This window comes from Carassius carassius, chromosome 34, assembly GCF_963082965.1.
Source record: "Carassius carassius chromosome 34, fCarCar2.1, whole genome shotgun sequence".
NCBI classification, from domain to species: Eukaryota; Metazoa; Chordata; class Actinopteri; order Cypriniformes; family Cyprinidae; genus Carassius; species Carassius carassius.
Window position 1 is genome coordinate 21,199,301 of NC_081788.1, and position 26,522 is coordinate 21,225,822.

Below are 26,522 nucleotides of genomic sequence, written 5' to 3' on the forward strand. Positions count from 1 at the left end.
AATACCTGTATTTTTACTGTAGGTTATTGCATTTAAGTCACACACTCACACACACACACATTTTTAAAAATGTCGCCAGTAATGAATGAAAGATTGATTTAAACGTACATTTAACATGATATTTTAGAGTGCATACAGGCTGCCATTAAAAATACATGAATGAATAAGCACATTACTAAATAATAACTTACAGGTCATTCGTGTCGTTGACAGCTTGAAAATAACAATTATAGTGTTCAAATAATTTTGTGTAAAACAGCCTCAGACTCGGAGATAAGAAGACATATGTGGTGCAACAGCTGAGGCTGCGAGCCGGTGGCGCGTGTGGAATGCGGGAGATGGAGAGGGGCACGGATATTTTTATGGATAGCGCCCACTGACAGCGAATGCGCTCATTGGACTTTCTGTCGCATGGGAAGACAGGACTAAACCTGTGCTTGTGGATTTATACTTGATTCTGGCATTATCAAAGTCACCCTGAACTGAGAACAAATCTTATGATTGAAGACAAAGAAAGAATTTCACTCTTAAGAAGGTAGGGTATTTTTTACGTTATCGTTTATGAAGTGTGAAGAATTTAATAAAGTCTGTGGGAGAAAAAATAAATAAATAAAAAAATCCAAAGGGCATGTCGACATGGATGAGGGCCTACCTCATGTCTTTACTTAACTCACTGTGAATACAGTATACTATTTGGGGTAGACTTTTATTTCATTAGATCCCAGAGGTGGGTAGTAACGAGTTACATTTACTTCGTTACATTTACTTGAGTAATTTTTTGGGGTAACTAATACTTTTCGGAGTATATTTAAAGATGGGTACTTTATACTCTTACTTGAGTAAATTTTTGGGGGAAAATTTGTACTTTTACTTCGTTACTGTGGGCGACGCTCCTCTCGTTACTTTATGTTAATGCAATAAATGTTATAAATGCTTCAGTTTATTCCAAACGCGCCGTCTACTTTTCTCTGGGCAATGAGCGATGCCCATTCGCGAATGATTCATTCTTTTGAGTCAATTCTGTTCAAAGGCTTGATCAAACCAATTGGCAAACGGGTGAATTGGTTCATGAATCAGTTTGAATGATTCGTTCAGTTCCCTGCCGCACGCGCTGAGCATCTGAAGTGGTTCACTCAGAGTTGTAACGTTTAACATCAGCAGCGTTGAAAACGTGGCTATGGAACTGCACTAAATTGAAAGCAAATCTGCAAAGGCTATTATTTGCTTGCGATGGAGATCCTTATTAGATGAACACCGCGTGTGCTGTCTACTGTTTAACAGGTAATAACTTGGGCTACATTCGATTACAGTACATGATACCACTGACTGTGACATTAGTTTGTTGTACGTGTGTGGCTTATAACAGAGGGGAGTCAAGTTGAATGCAGCTTCCAAAAGACAAAAAATAGCCGATTAATATTTTATTCACTCAGATGTGTGATCGCTTGCTGGCGCTGAGCCAGAGATAGATGCGTTTATACAGCGCTGCACGTTATAACCAATCACACATGATTCTTTTGAGCTTATTAAAGCATTGGCCAATCAGAGGCGTTCAGACGAGTCATCGCTAAAATGCCGGTGTTTCCTTCACTCGCTCACTGACTGGAGACCTCTTTCTGGCGAATTCTCTCGTCAGAAACAACAAAGTGCAGATGTGTGTACGAATCTGTAAATAAGATATTGATTTCACAGTGTTAACAGTTTCAGTGATTTTAATGGGAGTTTCTGAGAGAGATTGAAATCTAGACTGTCAGTGTAAATGATCTTTAATAATGTAAATGTTATTTGCTCTCTTTCTGAACAATGAAAGATTAGTAGCAATATTTATATCACATTAACTTTCAATGTTAAATTCACATTTAATATAAAGTCAGTCATATTAAAAATATGTTATGGCATGACACCTATATCTGTTACTTAAGTAAACAGACAGGGTTTTATAATAAATTACATAAATTGGAGTAAAGGCTGATGGAATATATACATTTATACACACACACATACATTACATACATTTTATCTATATATCTAAATAAAAATAGGCTCAGTATATATGACCCAAAGTAACTAGTAACTAACTACTTGAGTAGATTTTTTATCCGATACTCTTTTACTCTTACTCAAGTAACTATTCAAGACTAGTACTTTTACTTTTACTTGAGTAAATATTTCTAGAAGTACTTTTACTTTTACTTGAGTACAGTTTTTGGGTACTCTACCCACCTCTGGATCCCACTAATGTTTATTTCATTAGATCACACTTTAGGGTGCCATTCTTTTGAATGTTAGGGTTTAGCTAAATGTTTTTAAACAGATATACTAAACATTTATCTTCAATGTCCAACAAAACTCTGAAATAAACCTTAAATGTGAAGACGAAGTTTAACTAATCAAGATAGTAAACATTGTGTCTACATTGATGGTTATGGAAGTAAAATAATGACTTATGTCTTTGAAACAAAAAAGCATGCTGAATAGCAATTACTGAAAAATAATGCATTGCATTAACAGTACTTGCATTTTAATACCTTGAATTTCCAGGGCTTGCATTGTTAGGTCCTGCAATTTTATATAGTTGTTCATTTAAGCTGTGAATATTTCAATTCAAAATATTTCACACACCTTTTCATAATTAAAAATCAATAATTCATATTCACGTTCCAGAATTCACTTCCAAAATATGAAATCGGTTAAAAAATACAATGTATAGTATTCGACAGGCAAATTTCGGTCCATTTTATTTCACTTTCCAAATTCGCTTCCACAAATTCAGTGGTTAAAATTCGGCAGATAATTTGCCCTTTCACATCCGGGAGCTGCAGGAATAGCAGTAGAGCACAGAGGCATGATCTCCATCTGCTGTCAGTCGCTCACCAGCAGGTGGTGCAAGCGGCTTCTGATGAAGACCAAAGCAACAGGTGGATTAATTAATACAGTTACAAAAACTGATCTGCAGAAATTAAGCAAGCGCTAAGCAGAAGTTTTGATTATCGGGGCATGTGGAAAAGCTGATTGTGCGTATGTTTATTTCAACATCTTTGCTGTTACCAAGTAAGCAGCATTCAACGGATATTATAATGGTGTTTTACCCAACGCTGAAGTACAGAACTATCATTACATCTAAGGAAGATATAAATTGCTTTCGGTTGTTTAGTTTCCATAACTTTGTGTCATGGCTTGTGCGGATCCCCTCACGTCACACTCCAGGATTCCCCAATGACGAGTAACGCTTCTCAATCAATTAATACTGTGATATAAGACCTCAGATCTCAGAATACATTTTATTGATGATTATGCAAACTATATACAGGCAAGCAAATGGGGTCAAAAAGAATCCAATGCGCTGCATTTTCTTTATAATTGATTTCCATTACCACTGATCTATAAAGTCGACAGTCCCACAAAGATATCAATACCATGATTAGTTTTAACAATATGCAACCAATTTATATTAACATAAAAAAATGAGTTAAAAACAATCTAGGTATATTAATTCTGAAAATTTAAACTGAAGAAAATTTAAACTGAAGAAATTATTGACGTGCTACCGCACCCAAGGGACCGTCTGACAATTCCACTGACTGGGTTAAAAGGTCCAATGTGTTTTAATTACAATTTTAAATAACACACTGTCAAATTCTTAATCTTGTATTTCTCATAGTGATTTTCTACAGGTGAGATTTTGCCAATACCTCCCTTCATATATTTACAGTATACAATTATTTACATATTAAAGATCCCTGGAAAGGGTTTTCATGTTCCAACAGTTGTAGTACATTGCTAGATACAAGACTGACTTACTACAGGTTAGATTTAGCCAATATCTCCCTTACATTACGTACAGTACAAACATTTCTTAAAAAAAAAAAAAAAAAAAAAACATTTACCCAAAGGGATTTTTCATGTTTCACAGGTTGTACTAGTATGTTGTTAGTTACGTAGTTAATGTAAATTGCTAATATCTGCCTTATAGTGCATGTGCCATTCACAATTATTTGAAACAAAACAAAATCTGTAAGACCCCCAAAAGGGATTTTTCATGTTCCAAATGTTGTATTATAAAATATTGATGTACTTTATGTACAGCAAGGGAGGTATTAGCAGAAATTTACCTATAGTATGTCAGTCTAGTAACTAGGAATGTACTACAACCTTTGGAACATAATAAAATAATAAAATTAAAAAAAATTATGTGAATTACTGTAATTTCTTATGAGTTATTATATACTGTATTATTATATACAGTGAGGAAGATATTGGCAAAATTTCAACTGTAGCAAGTCAGTCTGGTCACTAGCAACATACTAGTAACATACAATATTTTGAACACGAAAACCCCCATTTAAAAAAAATGTTTTTTAAGTATTGTAATTTTTTTCTTAAAAAAATATTTGTGTAGTGTCCATATAAAGAGAAATAAGTTATTGGCCATATATATTTAGTCAGTTTGAGTAAATTATTAATTTATTATGACCTGATTAATTTGAATATATTATTGTACTACGTACAATTAAATTTGATGAAACTTTGTGGTTTGTGAGGCTCATCTGCTTAAATGTACATAATATACAGTAATATATTGTATTAATTAGATGCCGAATTTAATAATTTAATATCTTGAGGCAATAAAAGACGTTAATGTTTATATACAGAGCCGGCCCTAGACCTTTGGGGGCCCTAAGCAAAATTCAGTTGGAGGCCCCTTTGACCGTTTTAAGTAAGGCCTAAAGAAAAGCAATGACCACCTTATAACTATACTGTACATATTATATCTACTATGTTATTTTTTAATTTTTTAGTCTATTAAATGATGTTTAAATTATTCTATGTATGCTGTATGTTAATTATCTTTATTACGCTGCTGGTCCTGAGTAAGTATTTTGTTCTTATGTGGCAACATGTACAGAATGACAATAAAAGACCTTGAGTTCTTGAGTTGAGTTCCATGTTTGATGTCTAAAAGGAAAATTATGATACCACTGAGCTGAAAGGCAGTGCAGTTCAACGAACACACACTGATGAACTTGCTGAATAAGAAGACTGATAAAGTGATTTTCACTGACATTCAAAGAAACATTTTTAATTGACACCAGAGTTTAAGAGGCACAAACAACAGCCTATATATAATTTAAATGAAATCGAGCAAATAGAATAACATTTAAATAAAATATTATATATAATAATAAATAGAACATTTAAATGTTTGAATTTTTCAAATAAACAAAATTAACAATAACATCTAAAACACCACAAACAAGATTAATAGTAACAATAATAAGAATTAGGTAATATTTCAATAGAACTATTAAAATCCATATTTGTGCAGAATGGTGTGCTCAAAGCAACATGGAGTCACAGTGTGCAGCGCTGCTCAAGTGGGCATTTAAAAGTTCACGGCACAAAGCGAAGAAATGTCGAGCGCACAAATCCTAATGTATAGGCTATCTGTCCAACAGTTTATTGATCATTTGTTTCTTCACAGTTTTAAATTCCAGTTATTGTGCGTTTGATGCCGATTCATAGTCCTTGTGATGTGAAAAACAGCAACAAACATAAAATACAAATACACAAAATAAAGTCATTTTATGAAAATCCACAGCCTTTTATCTAGAGATCAAGCGTTATAATGTAAATATATCATATGATATATTGGAGAGAGTTTTACCGTGCACGAGACGCGCCCTTTTTGAATAACGTTTATGAATGGAGAATGATTGACGAGGAAAAACGAGTTTCCGTAAACTTTATTTTAATGATGTAAATAGTAGGCCTGTCGTGATAGTCGATAAATCAATTAATCGCACTATAAAAAAAAAATGAGCTCGATAATTTTTTCGTCCGCGATAATTTCTTTTTTCAATTTTTATTTAAGAAATGTAACATGTTACGATGTGTGGTCAGTCTGGAGCGCAGCCTGTGGACAGCCCGTGGCAGACACACGCTTTCCGATGGCAAAGTTGTCCCGGGAATAAAGAGATAACGACTTCACTTGTCTCCATTGAATCCAATGGGGTCGCTGTGTCCATTTCTTTTACTGTCTATGGTGTCAACGCGCCCACACACACACACACACACACACACACACACACACTTTCTTTCCAAAGCGCTCGGGCAGTTGCGCTCAGGGGCGGACTGGCCATCTGGATGAGTGAGTTGATCGCGCGGCCGTGGCCGATATATTTTGTTTGCATTAGTGTTTTGCCCTCCCTCCCTGTTTAGTTTGGTCTACTCCATTGCGTATCTTAAAAAACACACCCCCTTTAACGTCGTCTATTTTACAGCGAGAGAGACAGAGAGAGTGAGAGAGAGAGAGAGATTTATCCGGTACAGCGAATTTCTCTGAGCAGCAGGCCAGTGTATACGTTCACTTAAAACATAACCGACTGTGTTTATGAGAATACTTGCAGAAACAATTATTTTTAGAGTGACTCTAGGGGGCCCTCTGCTGGCTACGGGGCCCTTTGCAATTGCAAGGGTCGCTTAGTGGCTTGGCCGGCTCTGTTTATATATATATATATATATATATATATATATATATATATATATATATATATATATATAACATGCAGGTTTTCTTGTTCTTGCGTTCATATCCTCATCTGTCTGTATATAGTTTGCATCATCAGTAAGATGTGAGTTTTGTCTTTTAATCGCTGTCACTGTTAGTGCGCTGAGCCACGTAATGTGTTTTCTTTTCTTTTAACAGATTTCTGAGGTAAACCGCGTGAAACCTTGAGCGTTCGTTCATATTTTACATCTGCTTAACTGTCTATATAGTTTGCAAAATCATCAATAAAATGTATTTTGAGTTCTGAGGTCTTATGCGTTACTCGTCATTGGGGAATCCTGGAGTGTGACGTGAGGGGATCCCCAGTAGCCTATTACAGAACAGCGACGCACTAGCCATGACACAAAGTTACGGAAACTAAACAACCGAAAGCAATATATGTCTTCCTTAGATGTAATGTTAGTTCTGTAATTCAGCGTTGGGTAAAACACCATTATAATCTCATTTGAATGCTGCTTACTTGGTAACAGCAAAGATTTTGAAATAAACATACGCACAATCAGCTTTTCCACATGCCCTGTAATCAAAACTTCCACTTAGCGCTTGCTTAATTTCTGCAGATCAGTTTTTGTAACTGTATTAATTAATCCACCTGTTGCTTTGGTCTTCATCAGAAGCCGCTTGCACCACCTGCTGGTGAGCGACTGACAGCAGATGGAGATCATGCTTTTTTTTTTTTTTAAATTGACAAAGCAAATACAAACAAATCAGGTACCATGTGAAAATCTTACTATTCTACCGTGCACATCTTAGAAAATAAATACATAAAAGGACAGAAGAACATGGGGCATGGGCCATATGATAAAGATGGCTTTCACATAATCAAAAGAAAATGAATCAAAAGAAAATGAACCAAAAGGGCAATTATTCAATAAGTTTGTTTATAAAAGAAGCTAGTCTCACTGCATTCTTGTTATTAATCCTTAATAAAGAGTTGTAAAAAAGTTTCAATTCATTCCTCCAATGAGTAATGTTAGGAATTGTCTTGAAGAAACGACATTTCTGTATGAAATGTTTACTTAACAAAATCACATTGTTAATGCCAAAATCATTGTGATCACCCGAAAAACACAGAATTTTATATCATTAATTGTTAGATTTATCATTTGAATTCCTTTAGAGATGAACAATTGTTGAAGGTCCAGCCAAAACCTTTGTACAACACAACCAGAAAAGATGATCCAAATCTTCAGGTTCATTTTCACAGAAGTTACAGTTTCCTACATCTATTTTAAATCTCCGTTCTAAGAAATCATTAGTTGGATAAATCCTATTTATAATTTTAAACTGCATTTCTTTTGTTTTTTGGGGAACTGGAAATTTTAAGTAATCACCTCTAATCTTTTTTATTACCTCCTTACTAAAGTCTTTGAGAATATAATCTCTTTTGAGAGAGCTTGTTTGGCAGTTAAGTAAACAGTTCCTTATAAACTTATTGTTACATTTGTAATTTTGCAGATCAATAGCATTAATGCAAAGTTGTCTTAAGGAAGGCGTGATTTTTGAATATATTATATCCTGCTTAATTATAGCTACAAGTGATATTGGGAGAGCTTTCACAATCTGTTTAAACTTCTTTTGGGTACAACTAATTTGAAATTTGTCACAGAATTCAACATGTTGTAAAACATTTCCTTCCATATCTATGAAGTGGGCAATAGCCCAGACACCTTTAGAGAACCATTCAGAAATAAAAAGATTTTCTATTTACCAAAATATACCTATTATTCCAAATTGGTGTATTGTGTGGTGTGAAATTGTGCTTGAATATTAGTTTCCAATACAGAAGGACCTGTTGATGAAAATCTGAAAGTTTCATAGGAAGTTTCTTAAAATCAAAATCACATTGGAGCAGAAAACTAATGCCGCCTACCTTTTCAAAAATCTGATTGGGAATATAATACCACAATGAATTTTTATTTTGAATATAGTTTTTTAACCATCTAATTTTTAACATGCCATTCATACAATCAAAATCCATTGCATTACCACCACCATCCTCATAAGTTCGAATTAAATCCTGCTTGGCTATATAATGACATTTATTCCGCCATATGAAATCAAAATTTAGTTTGTTGATAGTTTTAACTATATGGGGTGCTATTGGAAGAGAGTAAGCTGGGTATATTAATCTAGATAAACTGTCCATTTTAGTTAACAATATTCTGCCAAAAATGGAAAGATCTCTTCATAACCATCTACATAGAAATGATTTGCAGTTGTCCACATTGTCTACTACGTTTCGTTTTTCAGAGATCATTTTGTCTTTAGTCACTACAATACCCAAGTATTTGACTTCTTTTTTTTACTTTTATGTTATACAATGATTGTATGGATTGTTCTTTTAATGGCAATAATTCACATTTATTTAAGTTTAACTGAAGTCCGGAGTCTTTTGAGAAAATATTGATAGCTTGTAATGCTATGGGAATTTGAAATTTGTTTTTAAGAAACAATGTTGAGTCGTCAGCCCACTGACTTATAATTATTTGTTTGCCCATTAAATTCAGACCTTCTATCACGCTGTTTTTAATTAAGATAGCCAAAATTTCTGCGACCATTATAAACAACAAGGGAGAGCTTCCACATCCTTGCCTTATTCCTCTTTCAATATTAAATCTTTTACAGGACCCGTGTCCCAAAGACACACAACTATTTATATCAGAATACAGCATATGTATAATATCTTTGAATTTGTCACCAAAACCAAAATAATGAAGTGTTTTTAAAATAAATTCATGCTCAACAGAGTCAAAGGCCTTATAAAAATCAAGGAAGAGTATAAAACCATCATCATCAATTAAATCACTATAGTCTAACAAATCCATAACAAGTCTAATGTTATTATGAATGACTCTTCCTTTTATAAAGCCCGACTGTGTCACACTTATTATGTCTGCTATCCCTTTTTTAAGTCTAGAGGCAATGGATCCTGAAAATATTTTATAATCTGTGTTTAGTAGAGTAATCGGTCCTAAATTGTCTAGTTGCTGCTTGTCTTTCCCCGGCTTTGGGATCAGAGTAATTACGCCCTGTTTCATACTAGTCATCAATTATTTCCTAACTATACATTCTTTTAGCGCTTCAAATAATATGATTCTCAAATCTTTCCAAAAATATTTATAAAAATTAACTGTGAGGCCATCTGATCCCAGGGATTTATTTGAAGCCATTTTCTTAAGAACTGCGTCCAGTTCCTCTATTCTAAGTTCCGAATCACAAATATTTTTAAAAGATAAATCAATCTGGGGAATTAATAGAGAAAGATTTTGAAAGAGGTTATTACAGTCTACTTTCGAGAACTGAGAAGAATATAATTTAGAATAAAACATGTAGACTTCATTTTCTATGATTTTGGAGTCTTTCCGTACCTCACCTTTTACTAAAAGAGTAGAGATGCAGTTTTTTTGTTGTCTGCTTTTTTCTAGATTGAAAAAATAAGAGGAATTCTTTTCACCTGATTCAATCCATCTCGCTCGCGATCTCACGAAAGCTCCCTGTGCTTTGTCAAGATAATGTTGGTCTAACTTGTTTTGTAATTCAACTAGTCAAATTGGTGGGTTAAATTGGTGTTGCTACAGAATATATGTATTTCTTTTAATAATTTGCTTTCTAACTCTTTATTTTTTTTTGGCTAGTACTTTACTAAACTGAATACTGATTTCTCTGATTCTGAATTTGATGAATTCCCATTTGTTACTATAACCAATAATGGCGTTATCATTTTGGATTTCAGTAATTATTCCTCGGATTTTACTGCAATATTCTTCATTTTGTAATAATTTACCGTTAAATTTCCAAAAGCCTTTCCTATATGTTGATTTATCTGTAGGTTCTAAGACTAGTTCTTTATAACAGTGATCTGATAAAGGTGCATTTGACATAATTGTCTTTGTAACATGACTCACTATATTGTCAGTGCCCAACCAATAATCAATCCTAGATTTACAGGATCCATTTGGTCTAAACCATGAAAAACCTGTTATTCCTGGGTATATTTTTCTCCAAATGTCGTTAAAATTATTAGCAGCCAAAAAGTTGTTAATTAGAATATTAAATTGAGGTTTACCAACTCTAGCTGGCCACCTATCAAGCCACTCATTTGGAGTCATGTTCCAATCCCCTCCATATAAAATATAATCTGTAGGATATCGACCTTTAAGCTCAGAAATCACCTTTGTTATATCATCTAGCATTGACTTATTTTGGTTATCATTATTATACCCATATACGTTAAACAATATTATGAAAGAACCTTCAATTTTCACCACAGCTGTTAACCAGTGTCCTTCTGTATCAGTCCTCATTATTATACCCATATACGTTAAACAATATTATGAAAGAACCTTCAATTTTCACCACAGCTGTTAACCAGTGTCCTTCTGTATCAGTCCGATGTGTGATAACTTCTCCAGGAAAGTTATTGAAGCAAATTGCTACTCCACCGGATCTTGAAGAGCCATGACTGAAGAGGATTTTTCCGCCCCATTGATTCAGCCAGAACGATGCATCAGCTTCTGAGGAATGAGTTTCTTGTAAAAAAAAACAGTGAGAGTTTTGCCCTTTACAAAATAAAAATAATGCCTTTCGTTTAACAAGTTCTTTCAAGCCCCTAACGTTTAAAGAACCAAAAGAAATTTTTACATTTATCATGAACTATCAAAAAAAATAAAAAAAATAAAACTTTTTTTTTTTAATTTACTTTTAACCGTGCTGCTAAAATAAGAAAATGCCACATTTTAGAGCTCTCAAACCGCTCATGAAAATTCCACCTTTAAAGTCTTATCCTAAAAAAGACAGTCAGTTGTCCTCAACACGACGTCCATCAATGTACGCGTAGGGCCCCCGGAAAAAAGCTCGTTTCCCGCCTTTCTTGCTTGATCAACCAACGGCCACAAACGCTCTCGTGCCTCCAAATCCTCTTTGGGTAACATCTCCGCAAAGCTAATACCTTCCATTCTGCATATTGGCAAGTCTTTGGTTTTCAGCCATACTTCATCCTTCACATGTCTCAATGCAAACAGGATAATGACTTGCCTGGTGCGGTTATCCTCTCTTTTGCCAAGCCTATGAACAACATCCACCGCACGTTCCATGTCTCCCGCATATTCTGGGCCAATTTTCTTCAGTATGGGGATAATGGTCGCTCTGAGGTTTTCATCTTTCTTCTGCTTTAGACCCCTCACACTGAGACACGGCCTCATGCTATATCGTTTCTGTTCCATAACTTTCTTCTTCAGTTCTTTGTTTTCCTCCAGTAAATGGCCATTAGCCTTCTCCAATTCCAACACTTTCTTTTTAGTCTCCTTTAACTCTTCCGAGTTGAACTGCACAGTTTTGGTTAAACTAGCAATCATGGCGGTGTTCTGGCGGTTTTGCTCTTTAATGTCTCCTAACTGCGACTCAATTCCAGTCACACGTTTCCCCAACTCCAATATTGCTTCAAAAATATCGTTATTTGAAGCTTGGGGATGATCACTCTCAATGTTTGGCTTAGTCTTTTTTTCTTTTAAAGTTTTACTCGGAGTTGGCGGAGTCGAGTCTGGTCCTCGTTCCCTCTTTGATTGCATTGTTACATCCATTGCACAGTAATTATGCTCACCATCCGTTGACTTTTCTGGATTTGAAGAGGACGGTGGCTGCAGTATTGCTGGTTTAAGTATCTGTTGTTGAATATTCATCGTTTCAATTCGGGTGGAGTAAATTAGTTTAAATCATGAAAATCCGCGGTCTTAAAGAGAGCTCTCAAAAAAGCGACTGCTTACTCCGCCGCCATCTTGGTACCCCCAGATGGAGATCATGCCTCTGTGCTCTACTGCTATTCCTGCAGCTCCCGGATGTGAAAGGGCGAATTATCTGCCGAATTTTAACCACTGAATTTGTGGAAGCGAATTTTGAAAGTAAAATAAAATGGACCGAAATTTGCCTGCCGAATTTTAACCACTGAATTTGTGGAAGCGAATTTTGAAAGTAAAATAAAATGGACCGAAATTTGCCTGTCGAAGATTATACATCGTATTTTTAAACCGATTTAATATTTTGGAAGTGAATTCTGGAACGTGAATATGAATTATTGATTTTTTTAATTATCAAAAAGTGTGTGAAATATTTTTAATTGAATTATTCATAGCTTAAACGAACAACTATATTAAATTTCAGGACCTAGTAAAGATGCAAGCCCTGGAAATACAAGGCATTAAAATGCAAGTACTGTTAATTCAATGCATTATTTTTTCAGATAGTGCTATTCAGCATGCTTTTTTGTTTCAAAGACATAAGTCATTACTTTACTTCCATAGATGGTTGTCTGTGGAAAATGCTTAGTGTACAGCATAAATTCACATCTATTGATAAAAATAAATACATCAATTGGAATGTGGCGGGAAACACTGGTGAAAAATGGCGACATTGTTTGTGGGGCCCATATTGTCTTCGTCATCTTCTAAAAGTGAGGTGTGATCAGTTGTGAGTTCTAGTCACCAGGAGCTTCAGTTGTGTGAGATGTTATAGGAATAGCAAAGAAGAGTGACTGTGCATTGAAATTTAAATGATTACAAATATATAATATCACACATGTAGTGAGTCATGCCTAAAATCAAGTTTTTCTGTTCTGCATTGGTAAATGCTGCTGTTCTTCTGGGATTATTTTTAGAATGAAGTTAGATGTAGAATCTTTGAAATGCAAATAACTGCACTTAGTGTAAAACACATACTGTCACAAAAAATAAAATTGTTGCTAACTTTAGCTAAATTGATTGTACATTTGCACTGTGTGCCATCTGGGTGCTGACCTCTTCTTAGACTCATATCTCCAGGTAAAAATAGCCCCAATCACATGGCTGGACCCAGACTGGGAGTTAAAATTAGGGCCTTTATGTCCCACAAGGCTCTTGTTGGAGGTTCCCCACACATCTGTTCTTTTGTAGACCACCAACTAACACTATCAAGACTCAAAACTGACTTTAGTACCATTTATTTACCTTTTAGAGAAAACAAGTAACAGTCTAAGAATCTTAGATCTGTAACATAATAAACATTACAGTAGGTCAAAAGCAGTTCCTTTGCAATGGAATCTTGTGATCATGATGTCTTTTTCCCAATGTCAGTTTCATCTGATGTGTCTCGCAACAGGCTCTGTTACGGTGTATCTTAGAAACAACACCATGACTGATGTGATAATCATGGCCGACGTGTCAACAGACATGACGCATATAAACAACACAAAAAACACAGACGATATAGCTAATGATAATGATACAGAGAATACAATCAATGATGAAGACCATAAAGAAGAAACATGTGATGTGAGTATGTCTGAAGAAGTGGAGATGAAGAGGGTTGCAGATGAACCAAAGAAAACCAAGTTACCAGAGAACAAAGAGCCCAAACAGGAGACAAAGACCATCGGCAGGACGAGAAAACGAGAGAGGGTTTCCAAAACGAATGAGGAAAACATCACCCAAGTGGAGAAAGATGAAGAGGTCGATGCATCACATGATATGACAAATATGTCAGAGGTGGCACTAAAACAAGAGGTATGATTAGGCTACAATAATATTTCTAAATACATTATTAAAAATGTGTACGTTCCAAAAAATTACAATTAAATAAAAATTAATTAAAATAATAATTAACACACACACACACACACACACACACATATATATATATATATATATATATATATATATATATATATATATATATATATATATATATATATATATATATATATAATTTATTATAAATTATAAATTTTTTATTCATGCTTTTAATTTATAATTTTTTAATTAATTTACTTTTAATTTATAATTTATATTTTCAATAAATGATATGCTTTTTTATTCAATGGAAAAGCAGTCAACTATATGTTTTATGTAATTTATATAATATAATATTTATATAATCAATCAGGCAAAGAATTGAACAGATTTTCCATTTCTCTATTTTACTAACAATCTCTCATACCTCTAATTCTCTTTGTTTTGAAGAAACTGCTTAAAACATCTAAGCCTGTACAGAGAAGTTATGTTCCCAAGTTGGGAAAAGAAGATGTGAAGAATAAGTTTGAGGCCATGCAGAAAGCTAGAGAAGAGAGAAGCCAAAAGAGAAGTCAGGAGGAGCAAAAGAAACGCAGAGAGCAGTACATTAAAGAGAGAGAGTATGTTCGCAGGAAGCAATTGGTCAGTAGAGAAATGATCTTGTTTCATCATCTTGTTTCGTTACTTCATCCACCGACTGCCCTGCCTCATCTCTCTGACACTAACAATGCATAGCAGGAGATTTTGACTTGAGGTTAATAAAGATACTGCTTGCTGGTTCTGCAGTGTTTGCATAAGATTTGGCATGCATCAATAACTGATTTCAGGAGGTAAACAAACCTTATAAAAAAAGCCTTTAATCAGTAAAACACCCCAGTATCTGTAATGCCTGTTTGCTGCTTGCACACTCTACTTATCCCCTGCTTATGTCACGACTGATGGCCCAATCAGCATCTGCCCCTGTAGGTCATATGTGCCTGTGTTAAAAGGATTAAGGTCTGCTTGGCTTGCTATGACCAGCATGGTTTCTGATCCTGGATAAAACAGCTAACCCCACAACAACTGTCGGATCCTCCATAGATAAAGGAACTCCTCACCTCTAGTGATGAAGAGGAAGAGGTGAAGCCGACGAAGATAGAAAAAACATATGTTCCCAAAATTACAGGTAGGGTGAAATGAGAAAAACGGAGGGATATGGAATATTTGGTTTTAGGACTGATCCAACGTAATCGTTGTAACAGCATTTTAATCCCATTATAGATGCCAACTGTCAGCTTTCTGTCCATTCACAGGCAGTGTGAAGGGGAAGTTTGCAGAGATGGAGAAACAAAGGCAAGAGGAGGAGCGGAAAAGAACAGAAGCGGAGAGAAAGAAGCGCTCTGCACAGGAGGCCATAGAGAAGGCCAAGATTCAGAAAGAGCTGGCCAAGAAAGCCCAGGAGGTAAGTCAGAGTGTCATGATAACAGGCTGTGGCTACAGCAGGATGCTTTTAATGCGACTTTGGCAGGAGGCTGCTCTATCAGGTCTACTATTAGAAAATCTCCACCCAAAGTATCTGTAATCACTCAGGTAATCCTCTGATGCAATGTAAAGTATATATTGCTAGGTTTTAAAACCTAGCAATATGTGGAAGTGAAATCAAATCAAAGAATCGATTTACAGTATAGAGCAATGCCACATCACAATAGAAAATTGCAGTGACAGGAAAGGTAAGACTCATAAACACCCAAAGGTTAACATTATTAACATAAATTATTCATAAACTCAATTAAATATTTTTAATAATTATTTTTTTTGTTTCTTTGTTGAAATACTGTAAATAAATATAAAATAAATTTGGATTCATAAAATGGCCCGCTGTTCAAAATCACACAAACAAACACTTCTTTTCAGGTAAGATTTAAAGAAAAAAATACTTTAACTTTACAAGAAGTTCTCATTTGTAGATTTTAACTAAGTGTTAATTAACATGAATTAGCAATGAGCAATGTCTTTTAACAGCATTTATTAATAAAGTTCATAAACTAATTTTAACAGTTACAGTACAAAGATCTTAAATATGTATTAGTAAATGTTGAGATTAACATGAATTAATACTGTAGAAATATTGTTCGTTGTTAGCTCATGTTAACTAATGTATTTATCTAATGTTAACAAATGAAACCTTACTGTAAAGTGTTGTCGTAATAAGTTTGTTCAGCAAGGCCAACTGATCAAAAGTGACAGCAAGTGGTAAGCAGAAGAGACATTTCAAAAATATATATATATTTTTAAATCCTACCAAATATTTAAAAGGTAGTGTACAGTATATTATACACTATTGTATATATAAAAATGTGTGCAGTGATGCCCAAATGACCCACCGTCCACACTTACAGGAGCCAGAATTAACAAACATTTGACATCCAACTGTTTCCCACACCACTTGTAGTTCATGCTCTCTGACCGCATTAGCAATCCCATATCTCTGTCTAGTATGACACAAATGAAGGCAACTGTGCCAGAAGAATGTCCTCTGCTGTCAGGCCTTATCTGAAACCTGTCTGGATGCTTGTCCATGACTGCAGAAATGTTACAGGTCAAAGCAGTAGAAATGTATAAAATGATTTGTTATGGCTTCAGGTTAGACCTAACATTTGTATCTGATTTTCAAAAATCTTAACAAAACAGGAAGACATTTGATCACACCTTTGTAATTCCAGTGATAAAACTGCTGTTTTATCTGTTTGGGTTACTTCCCCACATCTTCTTCATGACAGGAAGGTGATGACAGTCTGCTGGTACGAGTGGTGCCTGCAAAATCTCAAAAACAACCGGGAAAGATCAAGATGAACTTTGAGGACTTAGAGAAGAGTAGAGAAGAGGAACTAAAGAAGCAAACCGAGGAGGAAAAGAAGAAGAGATACGATGAAAACCGCCGGTCTTTCCGAGAGGCCAAGCGTTGTTCCATGATTGAACAGGTGAACAATCTGTTTTTAAAGATGAATGCCATCTGTACTAGAAAGAGTTTTGTTAACTTTGGCAAAAAAAAAAAACACTTTTAACTAAAAAAGTTTCCTTCTTCAAAAAAGCTGGATGATGCAGAGTCTCCTCCCAAGGAGAAGGAGCAGGTGACCCCTGGTAAACTGCGTCTGACGTTTGAAGAACAGGAGAAGGAGCGACAGGATCAGCAGAGAAAACAGGCAGAGGAGGAGGCCCGACGCAGACTGGAGGAGGAAAGGAAAGCCTTTGAAGAGGCCAAGCTGGACATGGTGAGTATGTTTTCCACAACCAGTAGATATATATATGTAAATGGGTTCAGAGGTTGGAAGGAAGAGGACAAGGGGTCGGCTTTACTGCTGACGATTTTTAATTAAATAAAACATAAAACAAAGACGGTGCCTCTCGCACCATATACTGAAAACACAGACTGGTAAGCAGAGCTTTGCGATCACGTTCGTCAGCAGCGGGTCTCTCTCCTCTACTCCTGTTTCTCCTGGCGTTAAATACTCTCTCCACGCCAATTACTGAAACAAGAGACAGGTGTTGATTATTTGCGTTCAGCCCGCTCACTCACCGTTCGTCTCCCAATTCTCTCTCCGGCTGCAGACTTCGACAAGTACTGTAAAAGTGTTTGTTCCTTTATTGTAAGAGATTTGGAGAAATTTGTCATTACATCACTTGCTCACCAATGGATCCTCTGCAGTGAATGGTGCCGTCAGAATGAGAGTCCAAACAGCTGATAAAAACATTACAATAATACATAAGTAATCCACATTACTTCAGCATCCAAAGAGTTTTTAAATTGGGGCCACTGTATATGTGTAACATGAATAATGATAAACTGTTTATCGCAGGCCCAGGATGATGAGGATACTCAGGATGCAAAGGGAAAAAAGGAAGAATTCAGACCTCGTAAACTTCGACTCAGCTTTGAGGAGCTGGAAAGACAGAGGCTGGAAGAGGAACATAAGCGAGTGGAAGAAGAAAGGAAAAGACGTATCGAAGAAGAGAGAAAGGCCTTTGCCGAGGCCAGAAAAAGCATGGTCAGTTTGTGTGCTTGTGAAACAGCACCATGGTAATATATCATGTTTGTGTTTTTTTTTTATTTTTTTTTTTATGTGTACTATGGTAAGCATTATATTTTGACCGCATTTATCAGTGTTAATTTCTGATCAGGCCTACATAATATTTAATAGACACAAACTGCTCACTATTATTACAAAAGATCATAGAAAACAGGACAGCATGTCTGGCTTGAAATATAACAGCTACAATCTAAAATCAAACAGTGATAAGGGTTTGCTGACTTGGCACAGTTGAACATGTAAGTTGGAAACCAGATAACACACTTGACTGTTGACTAACTAATTTTCCCCAAACCTAATTGTGACGAGTGGGGCGGGGCCGAGGGACGTGGGAGCGAGGCCGGTGGAGTGATTGGAGATGAGCGACACCTGTTCGACCCACCGGTCTCGAGTCCCACGGAGGAGATGGAAGGATATAAAACTGGAGCGATGACAGTGAAGGACGAGAGAGGACCAGGCCTGGGTTTTAGTTTGTGTTTGCTTTTTATTTCTGCGCGTCAGTCATCTGTGAGGGGCTGACGCATTGTTTTGTATTTATTTTGATTATTAAAGTTTATATTTGATTGTCCGCCGGTTCCCGCCTCCTTCTTCCCGTGATCATGGAGTTTTTTATTGTTACACTAATATATTGATTTGCAGGTTGTAAATAGTGATGATGACATCCTGCTGGCCATGATAAACTCAGATGCGGCCAAACCCGGGAAGTTGGCCATCAGCTTTGAGGATTTGGAAAGACAAAGACGAGAAGAAGAGCAGAAAAGGAAAGAGGAGGAAGCCAAGCGACGCCTGGAAGAGGAGAAAATACTTTTTGCAGAAGCTCGCAAAAATATGGTAGGACCATGGATGAGATAAGCAAAAAGTCTATTAATGGGCTTCTATTTAACACTATATTCAGGAAACGATACAATCACTGCTTTGCTTACAAATAATGTATCATAAATATACATTATGCTGCATGTTTATTATAATGCATTCTGCTCAATAAATGTATATCATCTGAGCCCAGCTGTTAAGTGGTGTCAATTTCAATACACCAACTTACTTATGGTCTCTAATTCAATCTAAAACAATGAATTCAGTTTCAAATATGAACACACCATAAGTGCAAATCTCCAGTGTTCTCAAATGAAATACCTGCTGCAATGCTCGTCTGTTATGCTTTCCAAATTGTGTCTTTAAGAGCCCTGGACTGGAATCAGTTTAATTTGACTGGATAAGGACATAAGGAAGTAACAAACTTTTTTTTTACTTTTTTAAAACAAGACAAAATAAAATTTGCAGTAAACATAGTATATTGAGGATACTAAACATTCTTCGAAAACATGAATTAAAGGGAGATATGATGCATATAATTAATTTCAGTTTAGGTAATATTTCCCACTGAGTTCCACTAATAATATTGCAAGGTTTTATAGTACAATAAACTATTTTTTTTTGTAATAAAAATATCAAAGAAAATTCCCTCTGATATGAACCCTTTCAATATCATGTATATTTTTGCTTCTTATTCCTGTCTTGTTTAAAGGATTTCATTTTGATTTTTACTGGTAAATAAAACAAGATTCCAATATACTGTATGTATCCTTTGCAGTCTAAAAAAAAAAAGGAATATTCAGTTTCAGTTTAGGTTCAGTTCCTATTCAGTTAGGGGTATATGAGTATATGAGTTTTTTTATTTTTACAGTATCAAATCACAAACTGTGTGATAATGTATAGTATTTTGCTCTCGGCAATAAGGGGTTTCACTGTTCTGATGTTTTAACTGATTTTTTTCCTAATAAAGTGTTGTGTGTCATTCAGAATTTAATTAAAAACAGACAGACAGATCAGGGTTGAAAGATACTTAATTTTATAGATTTTATATATACTTATTAAAATTAATTCAGCTTCCTGTGGGACATGGATTAAATTCAAGTTCCAACTCATGAACTGAATTCAATTCTTGAGTGCTGAATTTTGCACAACCTTGTTGTGTAATATATAATTGTAGAGTAAACATAATACATTTTATATACCTACCATTTAGAAATATATTCATAATATTTGATTACCTGTGAATTTAATTTTTTTGATTATAAATTCAGCATGTTCATTTTTCATCAGTCGAACATAAGAAAACGAATAACAGCATGTAACATGGAAAAACACTCTGTACCTGCATAAGATGTATAAAAGATATGTTCATATGTATTTAAATATCAGTCTCTGACGAGATGTTGGTCCCGTTCTTGTGACAGGTGCAGGATGATGAAAAAACTCTGGCGAGGACACAGGAAGCAATGCACCCAGGGAAACTAGAAATCAACTTTGAAGAGATGCTGAAAATGAAAGAGGAGGCTGACCGAAAGCGCAAGGAGGAGGCCAAACGTCTAAAAATGGAGATGGAGAAGAAAGAGTTTGAACAGTTGCGACAAGAGATGGGCGAGGTATGCAATGCCAATAAAATGATTATTACATTTACAATTTCAATATGCTTCAATTATTTACATATGTTTTGTGTGTTTGATTCAGGATAAGATCAATGAAAGTTCTGAGGTGGTGAGCACCGAGTATGGGGAACTAACAAATCTGAAGCGAACCGGCTCCATCCAGGCCAAAACCCTAAAATCTAAGTTTGAGAAGATCAAGCAGCTCACAGAGGAAGAGATCCAGAAGAAGATCGATGAGGAGCGAGCAAGAAGGAAAGAAATTGATGAGAAAATCAAGGAGAGAGAGGCAGAGCGCTGTCAGGAGGTAAAAGCTTGAGGGAGTTTCTCATATTTTCATTCCAGCTAAAGAACTTTGAAATGAGGAATTTTGCAATCTTACACACAGGATGAAGACGAGGACAATACAACTCCAGCTAAAGCAGAAGACGTCCCGTTCAAACAGAAAGTGGACATGCGTGCACGATTTGAACAAATGGCCAAGGCCAGAGAAGAGGAGCAGAAGAGGAAGATCGAAGAGCAGAAATTACAGAGGATGCAATTTGAACAACAGGAAATTGACGCTGCTCTCCAAAAAGTAAACCTCTCCTGGGCTGCTTTGTTTAAGAGCTAAATGGTGGACCGTGCTCAACACTAATGCATGATAGAGCTGCATGCATGTGATTTCTGTTGTTTTGCTGATTTATCTGAGTGTGAAACTTCATGTCTTGTTAGAAAAAGGAAGAAGAGGAAGAAGAAGAGGGTAGCATCATTAACGGCTCAGCCGCCTATGAGGATGAAGAGGACCATGCCAGGTCAGGCGCTCCATGGTTTAAAAAGCCCCTGAAGAACCAGTCGGTGGTTGACGCAGAGCCCGTGCGGTTCACTGTGAAGATAACAGGAGAACCCAAACCAGAGGTCACCTGGTGGTTTGAGGGTGAGCTGCTGCCGGACTCTGAAGATTACCAGTACATTGAGAGAGGCGAGACCTACTGCTTGTACTTGCCAGAAACGTTCCCTGAGGATGAAGGAGAGTACATGTGCAAAGCCGTTAACAGCCGAGGAACTGCTGCCAGCACCTGCATTCTCACCATTGAAAGTAAGCCGCCTTGCGTCTCCACTAACCACCCGCATGCTGAGATTTCTTATGGCGTCACTAACCTCAAACGGACTGCACGTCTGCTTCCACACGGTTCTTCTTCTTGTTAATCTGTGTCTCTCTGTCTCCTTGTCTTTCTCTTTCCAGCTGAGGACTACTGATGCTCTCCTTCTCTGGAACTTTCCCAGACTTTTCTTTTTTTCTTTTATAAAAGTTCCATTCTGAAGGTAGGGCCAAAAACTGAGGAGGAAGGAGCGATGTTTATCTCTCTATTTTTTTTATTTTTCGCCCTTCCTCCTGAAGATATGCTCAGTGATGAAGTGCAGTCTGTTGTTTACATTAGATGGTGCACTCACGGTTAACAAAACAACAAACATAAATCCATATTTGGGATGAATTTGTGCCAAAACACAAATACTGTTCCCATGATCTTCTAGCATAAATACATAGCGTAGCTGAAAAGAAATCCAGTTTATTAAATACAGTTGAGTATGTTCAAAATATACCCACTATGTCACTGAGGAAGGATTTCATACTCATGTAATTGAATGAATGAGACGTTACTTGAGAGTTTGATTCACTATCTTTAAAGGGGCTGTGGTTGCATTTCCTTTTGTTAAATTCCAAAAAGCACCTCTGTTCAGACTCAGATTTTTTCCCCGATATTGTGATCTGAGTATTTAAAGTTTTGAATAAAAATGTACACATGGAGCTTTCATAAGCCCAGATGTTTCTATGTTAAAGTGTAGTGAGGAAGTGAAATGTATGGACAGTGTATGTAGAGGTTAGCGAGGTGATTTTAGGTTTTAGTCATTTATGTAATGTACAAAATTATAATAAAATTCATGAAAATGAAGTGATGTTGTCTGTTTCATGAACTAACAGCCTTATCTATATAATATAAATGATACATGATTTTATTAAAAATAATAATAATATTAATTATATATGATTTTAAATAAACTCTTTAATTGCAGACTTGGCCTGATGGAATCATCTGATTACACATTATCACTTTTCTGCTAGACACTTTCAGTGTATTTTCATAAATTTGACCATATCTGACACAACTTTCCTTTTCAGAATACTACTCTGAAAATCTTCCGATTAAGTAGATCACTTAGTAGACAGAGGCGTCTTGATGGTTTATAATTTTAAATTATTAATATAAAAAGCAGTCCTCTCCATACCTGCCACCTAAACAACCAGAATGCTGCAAAAGTGTATTTTGTACTTGTTTGTGCCAACACAAAGGCGTCAAAACAATTTATTTATTTATTACACTGACTGAACTGCTGTGAAGAGAGAACTGAAGATGAACACCAAGCCGAGCCAGATAATGAACAAAACATTGACTCATTCACGAGTTAAGAACCGTTTCTGTCAGACGCGTCCGATTCGTGAACCGAGGAGCTGATACTGCGCATGTGTGATTCAGCGTGAAGCAGACCGACACACAGAGCTTCTGAACTGAACTGATTCTTTTGATGATTGATTCTGAACTGATTCTGTGCTAGTGTTATGAGCGCGGGTAAACCGAAGGCTTGAATCAAGGGCAATCATCGCAAATGACGCCATTATACGTCGAGCGCAAAAGAACCGGTGAACCGTTTTCTTCAACCGGTTTATTAAATTGAACTGTCCGAAAGAACTACTGGTGATCCGAAAACCGATGCAACCAGTTCTTAACTCGTAAACGAGTCAGTCTATTGTTCGCTATCTGGCTCGGCTCGGTGTTCATCTTCAGTTCTCTCTTCACAGCAGTTCAGTCAGTGTACTGTTTGAGTACATGAATTACTCCGGGATATTGGTTTGTTTGAACTCAGAGGGAGTGTCAGCCACATTAAAAAAAGTTAACAGCTTAAGTCATTTGTGGATTAATGCGTATTAGAGATGCGAACCGTTTAAAACGATTCAGTTCGATTTGGTGAAATTGAATGATTCGTTCGCGAACCGGATATCCAGCTGCTTTGTTTTGAACTCTCTCTCACAACAGACACGAAAGAGAAGACAATGCTGAATGAAGTCGTCGTTTTTGCTATTTTTGGACCAAAATGTATTTTCGATGCTTCAAAAAATTCTAACTGACCCTCTGATGTCACATGGACTACTTTGATGATGTTTTTCTTACCTTTCTGGACATGGACAGTATACCATTCACACAGCTTCAATGGAGGGACTGAGAGCTCTCGGACTAAATCTAATAATCATAAATCATAATCGCATTCAATATATAAAGTCTAATTAACTTGTTCAGATGAACAAAGCACGAGGTTTTCTTGCCTAATTAGCATTTTAATTGTTTGGTCAGACAGTTTGTATATTATATATTCACATTCATAAATCGGGGATTAAACGTGGAATTCTGTATGCTAAATATCAAAACAAGCGTATGTGCACAGTACCTGTAACCATAGACAGTAAAAGAAATGGACACAGCGACCCCATTGGAACTCAATTGAGACAAGTGAAGCCCATTTTTAGCACTTCCGTTTCTGACGCGCAGACTCAAACTAAGCTTGATGATGTCAGCAACCTGTCTAATAGATGTAAATCTTAAAGTAGCTGTGCGTGCAAACTGCCATCGTTAATCTTGCAGAGACGGCGAGCTTGAGCGGGGACTTCTTTGGCGTGAGTGAACAGGAGTAAGTATTCTGATTAATTATTTTGTATAGTATTTAAAAATGTAACGCCAGGGCTTGTATCTATGGGCTTCTCTCTTGACGTCTCCCCGATTGCCTGCGAGCTTCTCCTCCTGTCTGTACGGTATTTTCTCTACTGTGCGACAGAGAGTCGAGTTGTTATGATGCAATCGTTAGCCTATTTTTACAAAAACTGTTTCGACGGGGCCATAATGTAACATAGAAGGTAATGGAGCCCTTTATACATTGTTGTGTATCTTTAGAAATAAATAATGGACAAATGGAGTCTTTAAACGCCTCAGATGTAAAGTTATTCGCTGTCAAAGTGACGCCAAAATGAATGGAAGTCAATGGGATGCTAATGCAAGTGAAGTTCTGCTACAAGATGGCGGCACGCGGCCGACTTCAACTTCCGGTCGACTTCCTTCCCGTCTGCCTGTAACTGTGCTTTGCATTTTGCGAGACTGACATGCTAAATGGCAGACTAACCCGGTTTACTCTCATTCATTTCGTAATAGCGCCGCGCTGCTGTGGAGGGAGGAACTTCAGTGAACGAGAAATATGAGTCAGTGGATTGCGTGAATGAGAACGATTCGTTCACCTAAAAGATTCATTCAAAAAGATGATTCGTTCACGAACGACACATCACTATTTTAAATACTGTGCTGAATATGCAGTAACTGCTTGTAGATGAACATATGACCTATGCCGACCAACACAGGGGCGCAACTATCCAGTGTTAGAGGGGTATGCAGCAAAACATTTTGCCCCCCCCCCCCCAACTTCTAAATAAATAATTATATATATATATATATATAATTATATATATTATATATTATATAACAATTATATATATATATATATATATATATATATATTTATATATTATTATTATTATTATTATTATTGGGGTGGCACAGTTAAAATTTTCACAGTTCGGTTTGTTTCACGGTTCAAGAGTCACATTTCGGTATAGTTCGGTATGTGCTATGTTTATGGAGAAACTATAATTAAAAAAAAAACCTAACTAGGAGCAACAGCAAAAATAAATACAATAGTATTTAAAAAAAGAGGTAAATAGGTCTAGTATTAGTAAACAGGTCTAGTATTAGTTTTTAGGTACAGAAATTTAATAAAGTAATCAAATGTAAAACAGCATCGCATATTTGACTATAAATTAAAGATTGTTCTTTATTAAACTTACAAAAGCCTTTTTTATTTTTTTTATATATTTTTTTTATATATTCTTTTTATTAAACATTTTAATTATTACAAACAAAAACATATTAAAACAAAAACACAGCACAGGAAATAATTAACATATTCATGAACATGTGGACAATTTACATACAGCATTTCATCATATGATTGTACCTAAATTTTATCCAGTTTTTGTTTATGACCGTTTAATCTTTAGACACTTAAAAATATTCTCCCATTTTTTAAACAGGTGTGATTTACCATTGCGACAATACCTCAATCTTTCTAGAGTTACAACTTCAGATATCATAGATTTCCACATCTGAGTAGAGGGGGTATGGAGCCAAAAGAGTCTCAATAAAGATAAATGCACACACTACAATCACATATGCACACATAGGATTCATACATGCACACACATAATTCATAAATACACACACAGGATACACAAATGCGCACAAAATTCACAAATGCACACACAAAATTTAAAAAGCACAGAAGATTCACAAATGCATACAAAATTCAGAAATGCACACAAAATTCAGAAATACACACACAATTCAGAAATGCAAACAACATTTACAAATGCGCTCAAGATTCACAAATGCACAGGACAACATATATATATACATATATATATATACACACACATATATATCTTGATTTACAAACTGCTTGCGGGTCTGTGAACTTCACTGCATTTGTGTGTGAATTTTGAGACTCCCGACTTGGCTCGACACACAAATGCCTTTTTTAAACAGGAAATGATCTGCAACCAATCAGATATCTCCCTTGTTTTAGCCAATCACAAGAATACACCCCACGTGGGGGATTGTTTACTTATAAGCCAATCAGCGAACCACTCACTTTCCTCAGCGAACAACTCACTTTCCTCACGCAGTGAACGACTCACTTTCCTCAGCGAACGATTCACTTTCCTCACGCAGCGAACAACTCACTTTCCTCAGCGAACGACTCACTTACCTCACGCAGCCGGCGA

At 36.0% G+C, this 26,522-nt stretch overlaps 1 protein-coding gene across 2 annotated transcripts; it reads left to right on the top strand.

Moving 5' to 3' along the window:
* The first annotated feature begins 377 nt into the window (after positions 1 to 377).
* On the top strand, positions 378 to 22,533 carry LOC132114718 (nexilin-like). Of its 2 annotated transcripts, none has more exons than XM_059522997.1 (14): positions 378 to 535; positions 13,700 to 14,103; positions 14,560 to 14,751; positions 15,190 to 15,274; positions 15,402 to 15,550; positions 16,869 to 17,069; positions 17,181 to 17,360; positions 17,946 to 18,134; positions 18,816 to 19,007; positions 20,414 to 20,602; positions 20,688 to 20,909; positions 20,991 to 21,179; positions 21,317 to 21,680; positions 21,828 to 22,533. In XM_059522997.1, exons 2-14 carry the CDS (start codon positions 13,732 to 13,734, stop codon positions 21,839 to 21,841), a joined length of 2,538 nt encoding a protein of 845 aa, XP_059378980.1. In that variant the 5' UTR covers positions 378 to 535; positions 13,700 to 13,731; the 3' UTR covers positions 21,842 to 22,533. The 2 variants fall into 2 exon arrangements, with proteins under 2 accessions (XP_059378980.1, XP_059378979.1); XM_059522996.1 differs by having other exon boundaries at positions 397 to 535; positions 13,675 to 14,103.
* The last annotated feature ends 3,989 nt before the right edge of the window (positions 22,534 to 26,522 follow it).

Coding starts and splice junctions, on each gene's coding strand:
- LOC132114718 (XM_059522996.1), top strand. CDS start 13,684: ATGTGTCTCGCAACAGGCTCTGTTACGGTGTATCTTAGAAACAACACC. Junction 14,104..14,559: donor AGGTGGCACTAAAACAAGAG/GTATGATTAGGC, acceptor TTTGTTTTGAAG/AAACTGCTTAAAACATCTAA. Junction 18,135..18,815: donor CCGAGGCCAGAAAAAGCATG/GTCAGTTTGTGT, acceptor ATTGATTTGCAG/GTTGTAAATAGTGATGATGA.